This window comes from Castanea sativa, chromosome 2 (genome assembly GCF_040712315.1).
Source record: "Castanea sativa cultivar Marrone di Chiusa Pesio chromosome 2, ASM4071231v1".
In the NCBI taxonomy this organism is placed as follows: Eukaryota; Viridiplantae; Streptophyta; class Magnoliopsida; order Fagales; family Fagaceae; genus Castanea; species Castanea sativa.
In genome coordinates this window covers 4,860,071-4,868,145 of record NC_134014.1, presented here as the reverse complement: position 1 = coordinate 4,868,145, position 8,075 = coordinate 4,860,071, and the positions used below count along the sequence as shown (strand labels likewise).

Sequence of the window (8,075 nt, the reverse complement as noted above, 5' to 3'; positions counted from 1 at the left end):
TGTCAACCTTCAACATCGATCTTGCAAAATTTTGCAATTGCAAAAAAAAATTAGCAATTGTGCTATAGTGTCATCCTAAATGTATGATGACATTGTAGCATAATTGTAAACCAAAATATTTTATTTTATTTCTTTTTACCTTTTGTTTTCTCTCACTTTTGTCTCTCATTTCTTCTTCTTCTTCTTCTTCTTCTCTCTCTCTCTCTCTCTCTCTCTCTCTCTCTCTCTCTCTCTCTCTCTCTCAGAGCTTGCACTAGAGCTAGGTTGGATTCAAAGTGGTCACGACATGGCAATCGGCATGGTCATGGCATGGTCACAGCATGGCGAAGATTGGCGTGGATTTTGGATTGGTGGAGATCGGAGATCGTGGTGGCATGGGCTTGGATCGGTGGGCTGTGTAGGTCATGGGTCAAGTGGTGGGTTTGGAGTTGTGGGTCAGGTGGGGTTGTGGTGTGGAGATTGGTAGGTTCTCTTGGTTATTTGATGGTGGTTCTCTTAGTGGCTCCGATGGTGGCTCTGTTGAAGGATTCGATGGTGATTTTTTTAAAATTGGTTTACTGGGATATGTGGGGTTTTCGTTTGGTTTGAAATGATGGTTTGATTGGGTTTTTATAATGTGGTTTTGGTTTGATGGTCCGGTGGGTGGTGCTAGGATATGTAGGGGTGGCAGTGTGTTGTTTGGTGGCATGGTGGCGGCTATTGTGATTGTGGAGGCTGATTTGAGCTATTGTGGTTGTTGTGTGTGTTTTATTTTCTTGGTTCTTTTGGTTTGTGGTCGGTGTAGTGGTTTTTGGTGTGGTTGGTTTTGGTTTTCTATGGTTTTTTTTTTTTTTTTTCAGTGCCTAGAAGTGGTGGGAGAAAGAGAGGAAAAGGAAGTGAGAGAGAAATAGTAAAAATAATATTTAAATAAACTGAAAAAAAAGAGTTTGAGATGCTAAGTGAGTTGTAAAATAGTATGGTATAAATGATAAAATAACACTTGGTGTGTGTTTGGCAAAAAAAAAAAATTGCCAACTTATTTTACTATTCAGCTTATTTTTGCTACTAATCATGGGGCCCACTGCACTTTTTGGTACTATTCATGAATCCTACTGTACTATTTCAGCTAATTTTTACTTTTATTTATAGTACTTTCAGCAAAAAAAAATTTACAATTTCAGCAAAATAAACAGACCCTTGATATGGTTAAATGAGATTTAAAAAAAAAAAAAACCAGACATGAATTCTCACAGACCTAACTTTAAAATGTTGGCTAAAGAGCTCTAACAGCAAGAAGCATTAATGGACATCTTTGCATTGTCTCATTTAGTATATTGTAGAGAATCTGACAATAAGTGTCCGTTTGGCAAAAATATTTTTTGCCAACTTATTTTACTATTTAGTTTATTTTTACTACTATTCATGGATTTCATTGTAGTTTTTGGTACTATTTATGGCTCCTATTATACTATTTCAGTTAACTTTTACCTTTATCTACAGTACTTTCAACAAAAAGTTTTCAATTTCAACAAAATAAACTGATTTCAAGGTCTACTAGCCCTGGTCCCATCAAATGCAAAAGCAAAAACAAATATTAGACAAAAATCTGGCTCCCAATTAAATGTGGCCTTATTTATTTATTTATGACGTGGCCTCATTTATTTATGAGCAATGTTATGTTTGTAATATTTTTACAAAATTTTATACTAAATCTTAGATACTAAGTTATTACTATGAAAATGTCATGCATGTAGTATATTGTGGTGTACTTTTGTGTTAGAATTCATTTTCTTTTCCCTTATGTATGCGTTTGTTTCTAAAAATAAAAAATAAAAAAAGAATAAAAATTGTCTCACATTAATTAAAAAAGTATGTTATGCATCATGTAATTTTCTTCACCCTCTTTTAAAAATTATCATAACTTTTGAAGGGAGTTATAAATAACTCTTTCTCTTCTCATGTTGTTTCTTAAAAAAAAAAAAAAAAAACAAAGGGGGTTATAATGGATCTACCAGTATTCCATAATTTCAAATCCTCGTGCTCACCTTTCCACTTTTGTCAACCTTTCACAATCTAAAATAGTGGGCGCGAGGACAAACTACACAAAATGCGACATCGCAGAAGGGCCAAGGAAGCAACGACAAATGTGGAAATTAATGCGACTTCGCAGAAGAGAGTAACGACACGTGGAAATTTTTGTTCAAAAAAAATGTGGAGTTTTCTAATGTACCAACCAATTCAAAAAAGAACGACCACAGGCCTGGGTCAACGCATGACCTTCCATGGTGTAGCCATTGCTCATTATAATAGGCCTAACTTTAAAATGTCGGCTAAGACTAAGAGCTCTAATTAAGAACAGAAAGCAATGAATATCTTTGCTTTTGTGTTGTTGAGTTCCAGTTTGCTTCCTTTCTTCTTTGTACTGTCGGATGCTGGTGACAGCATTACAAAACCCGAATCCCTCAGAGAGGGCATAACCTTGGTCTCTAAACATGAAAGCTACGCTCTGGGGTTCTTTAGTCCTGGTAATTCCAGTAACCGTTACTTGGGAATATGGTATAACAATATCCCAGTTAAAACGGTTGTTTGGGTAGCAAACCGGCTCAATCCAATAAACGACTCGTCTGGCATGTTGATGGTAAACAGTTCAGGTAGTCTTGTTCTTCTCAGCCAGAATAGAACAGTTGCTTGGTCGGCAAAGTCAACAAAACAGGCCAGGAATCCAATAGTCCAGCTTTTAGATTCCGGAAATCTAGTATTAAGAGAAGAGAACGAAGAAAATTATTTGTGGCAAAGCTTTGACTATCCTTCTGATACTTGGCTACCGGGGATGAAGCTTGGATGGGACTTAAGGACTGGTCTGGAGCGGCGCCTAACTGCTTGGAAAAGTCCAGATGATCCATCTCCAGGAGAACTGAGTTGGGGGATTGAACTTCATAATTACCCTGAGATAGTCATGAACAAAGGCACCGAGAAGTTCTACCGGACCGGACCATGGAATGGCCTTGGTTTCAGTGGTGCACCAGACTTACGAAAGGAAAATCCAGTTTACACCTACAATTTTGTCATCAACAGCGATGAGGTGTACTTCATGTTCAATTTGATTACAAATTCTGTAATCTCAAGAGCACTTTTGAACGAAACTTCGTCCTTATATGAGCGCTACATATGGGTCTCAGAAGATAAAAAATGGAGCCTATACTTATCTTACCCGAAAGACAAATGTGATGGTTATAATTTATGTGGTCCTCATGGAAATTGTATCATTGGTGAGTCACCTATCTGTCAATGTGTAGAAGGATTCAAGCATAAGTCGTCAGATACATGGAACCCAGAGGAGTGGTTTAAGGGATGTGTACGTATTACCCAATTGAGCTGCGAGGATAAAGATAAAATTGGGTTTCCTAAATTTGTTGGGCTCAAAATGCCAGATACCACGTATTCCTGGGTGAACGGAAGTATGAATCTTAATGAATGCAGAGTCAAATGTGTGAACAACTGTTCCTGTACGGCTTATACAAACTCAAATATTAAAAATGGAGGAAGTGGTTGTGTCATGTGGTTTGGGGATCTAAGTGATATTAGACAGGTTGCAGCTAATGGGCTGGATGCCTTGCAGGACGTATATATTCGAATGCCTGCTTCAAAGCAAGGTAATAGGCCTATGGTTTTTATTGCTTTTTAATTTATATTTTTACATGCCATTGAAGCAATCATCTTTGTTGCTTCCATCTATTTTATTGCATTACTAAAATATTTTTACTTTTCTTCTGCAAAGTCAATCATAAAGAGGAGAAAGACAAGCAAAAGATGAAGGTTATAGTGATAGTTGTGGTTGCAATTGCGGTCGTTTTCGGGGTGCTCTTGATTCCCTACTGCATAAGCAAAAGGGCAAACATCAGAGGTAATATCTCTCTCTGACCCCAGGGGCGGCGTTACGCGCTGGCCAGAGGCAATATTTTTTTATATATATAAAATTAAAAAATATATATATATATATATAAAAAAAAATTGTTATGACTCCCCTAAAATAAATATTTGAACACCCTTACCTTAAATTTAGTTTAAATTCAGCTAAAATAAACTTGAATATGATCATTTTAATACTACTTTCACAATATTTTCACAATAATAAATTTATAATGGAGATTAACTGACAAGTTGTAACTAGTTTTTACTTTGACACACAACTGGTATCACTTTTTTACCTTTCTTTTTTTGCTAATATATCACCTTTTTTTTTATCTACCTTTAACAACTTGTCACCTATGTTTTGTTGTGAAATTTTTGTATAAGTGTTGTGGCAACAGCACTACTCTTAAAATATTCAATCTTATAATAAAAAAATGTCTCAAATTTGTTTAGTTCAAATAAATAAACATTCTATCTGGAACTTTGGCTTACTTTTCCGTTGACAGCAAAATAAAGCTGTTTTTCCCTGCACTTTTCTTCCTTGTCAGCAAAAAATACACTATCGTTCCAGCCAATATATCTATATTTATATCTGTGATAATTATTTCCTCATTTTCTCTATCTCTCCTTCTCCCTTCTATGTCTTCTTAGCTTTTATCTTTGTTTGATCAAGTAGTTTTCCTAGCTTTTATCTCTATTTGCTCCAATTCCAAGAGAGTGACCACGTGTATGGTTAAAAAGTCATACACTTCAAAAGCGAAAATTTATATCAGTTTTTTTTTCTTAGTTTCACATACTCCTAGTCCTACTCCTAGGTTTGTTATTATTTTTCTTTATCCACACACATATACACTTACATTAAGTTAGAGTAGGATTTCTATCTTCTATAAAATAAAAAAAATTATTCATCTTTATCATATATTTTTATTTAATTAATATTGCATATAAATATAATAAGTTATTGTGCATTTAATGGTTGTTGTCTTACTAATCTTTAAATATTAATAAATTTTTTAGACTATTATACGATATAGCAGTATTGTAGACTAAATTGTACTTGTTTTGGATTATTGTATATAATATGGAAGTTGTATATATATATATATATATATATATATATATATAATTAATCATTTTATTTTTTAATCGCCCCATGACAAATTCCTTACTCCACCACTACTGACCTCCCTAGAAAAAAATCCCGGAGCCACCACTATCTGACCTACTTTGGAAAAGATATATCAAGATTGTTTAATTGAACTAGAAACGTACAAAGCAGCTAATAAGATGTTGAACAAGAAAAGCTATGAAGTTTAGCCATTTGATCATAAGAAAAATAATGGTAAGGAATAAAATTTGCGAAATAATGGTAAGGCTAAAATATGTTGTGCCCTAGAGCAGGGGGACCATGAGGTTGACTCAAGCTAGGAAATATAGATGGGCTGAAATTTGCTCAAAGAAAAAAAGATGGGCTGAAATGGCCCATTGAACAAGAATCACAAAAAATAATCTAAATCTTGTTTTGATTAGGATTATAACCGTTTATGTAAACACCAATTTATACTATTTTATGCAAGATTTCCGGTAAAGTTGGGAAGGCATAAACTAGCACAATACTTCTAGTGAAAAAACCGTGCCTTTCATCCATGAGCTTTCTTGAGAGAATCCTAGTAGTTTTATAAAATCTTGTGATCCAAAGTTCAAAACCACATAGAATTTCTTCTAGTTAGTTGACTGTAGATCAAATATTCAAGGAGGTACCTTAATTGGAGTGCACCAAAGGTTCTAGTTAATTTACACAGACCTGCCATTCATGAACGAAACCATATAGGAAGAAACTTAAAGTTTAAAGCTATTGTCGCAGCAGGGAATTATCGATTTGGAATGTAGAGTCTCGGTAGAATGGTTTTTTCCAAGACTATAAAACACATTCTTTTCTATTTGATTGCCATAGTGGGAGTAGGTTACTCATATAGCCCCTTTTCCTTTAAAGAGTTATCCATAGGTTTTTCACTTCAGAATCATATTATGTGTCTTATGCATTTATTGTTTTGCTTTATGACTTGTTCACTTATTCTTTTTGGTTATTGATTTTGACATTTTGGATCACCTAATTAATTTATTTGATTTGAAATCAAATAATAATTATGTTGTATAATTAACTAGCTGATCTAGACGGAACTTAACATGTGCCATACTCTTATTTCTCATGTATAATTTGAAGCTCATCTTGATCTTAGCAGAGAAATTGGAGAATAATGTGATGATAGACCAAGACATTGAAGGGCAAAGTGAAGACATGGAGGTCCCATTCTTCACCCTAGCTACCATAGTCATTGCCACTAACAACTTTTCAAGCGATAACAAGCTTGGAGAAGGTGGCTTTGGACTTGTATATAAGGTAACTTTGTAGCAAGCTTTTTTAAAGATCACCAAAAAAAAAAAAAAAAAAGCAATTCTCACCATATTCAACTTCAATAAAATCAATTTGAAAATGTGAATTTTCAGGGTACATTAATAGATGGAAAAGAAATTGCTGTGAAAAGGCTTTCACAGAAATCTAGACAAGGATTAAGGGAGTTTAAAAATGAAGTTATACTAATTGCCAAATTGCAGCATCGAAATCTTGTTAGGCTTTTGGGATATTGCATTGAAGGGGACGAGAAAATGCTAATCTATGAATACATGCCCAATGGAAGCTTGGACTCCTTCATTTTTGGTTTGAACTTCACGAATATTTTTTACCAAAATTCATAAAAAAATTTATTGTTATTTAAATAAATGCCAATTTCTTGTTTCATATTCAAGTTAAACTTAGTATTAACAAAAGTTAGAAACTTTTCAGATCAAACGAAAGCTAAAGTTTTAGGCTGGTCTATGCGCTTCAACATTATCTGTGGGATTGCGCGAGGGCTTCTATATCTTCATGAAGATTCTAGATTGAGGATTATACATAGAGATCTCAAAGTAAGCAATATTTTACTTGATAGTAAGATGAATCCAAAAATTTCTGACTTTGGTATGGCTAGAATCTTTGGTGGGGATCAGATTGAAGGAAACACAAATAGAGTCGTCGGAACTTAGTACGTATTCTTAACATGTTTTATTGTTGATATTTTTTAATCAAAGATTTTCATGCTTAATGATTTGTTTGCAGCGGTTATATGGCACCCGAATATGCCATTGATGGCCTATTTTCAGTAAAATCTGATGTCTTTAGCTTTGGAATATTGTTGTTGGAGATAATAAGTGGAAAGAAAAATCGAGGCTCTTTCCATCTAGACAATACTCAAAACCTTGTTGGACATGTGAGTTCTCAAAAGATTTCATCCTCTATCTTATTACATATAATGATACAAATAATGATAAAGAATTTCAAAATGTCTTAGGCATGGAAATTATGGGAAGAAGGCAGACCTTTAGAACTGATTGATACTGGCCTAAAGGGCTCTGTAATCCACTCGGAGATTCTACGTTGCCTCCATATTAGTTTCTTATGTTTGCAACAACATCACAACGATCGACCAAATATGTCATGTGTGGTTATGATGTTACACGGTGAGAGTTCATTACCTGAACCCAAAGAGTTGGGTTTCTTTGTAGGAAAAAAATCAACTTCATCAAGCAAGAACGAATCATCCTCAACCAATGAAATTACTGTTACCATGTTAGAGGCTCGATAGTCAAATATCATATCAATTGCATTTTATAACATATCTTATGAGTGATATTTATATCTTTACATTTTGTATCATACGCATTTGTATTCTCCATGTATGCGACATCAGTCTTACTATGAAAGACTGTGCCCCTTGCCCATTTTGAATTGATTGCTTTAGGCCAAATTGACGTGAATGGGTGGAGTCATATTATTGCTTTTCAAAATGCAGATTCTACTGATTACATTTTTCCCTTTAGATTAAGGTTTTTACAATGGAGTCGTCACTTATTTAATTATTGAAATAAATAAGAAAACTATAATTGAAAAATTCATCATTTTATTGATTTGGGAATGAATGTACATAATCATAGGAAATTACATGGCTATGGTCCTAAATACAATCTAAGATAAAATACATGGCTTTGTTTCCTAATTACAATGTAAATATTAAAAATTACGTGGACAAACATTTGATCTACTAACTCTTGATTGATCTAAGCTTAGAGGCTATGTTACAAGATGG

The 8,075-nt window shown here is 34.1% G+C and overlaps 1 protein-coding gene across 1 annotated transcript; it reads left to right on the top strand.

The window, feature by feature from the left end:
• Positions 1-2,255: 2,255 nt before the first annotated feature.
• LOC142624334 (G-type lectin S-receptor-like serine/threonine-protein kinase At4g27290) lies at positions 2,256-7,723 on the top strand. Its single transcript, XM_075797869.1, has 7 exons — positions 2,256-3,632; positions 3,758-3,883; positions 6,135-6,292; positions 6,400-6,610; positions 6,737-6,974; positions 7,049-7,199; positions 7,281-7,723. The coding sequence occupies exons 1-7, from the start codon at positions 2,345-2,347 to the stop codon at positions 7,572-7,574; spliced, it is 2,466 nt and encodes an 821-aa protein (XP_075653984.1). The 5' UTR covers positions 2,256-2,344; the 3' UTR covers positions 7,575-7,723.
• Positions 7,724-8,075: the final 352 nt, after the last annotated feature.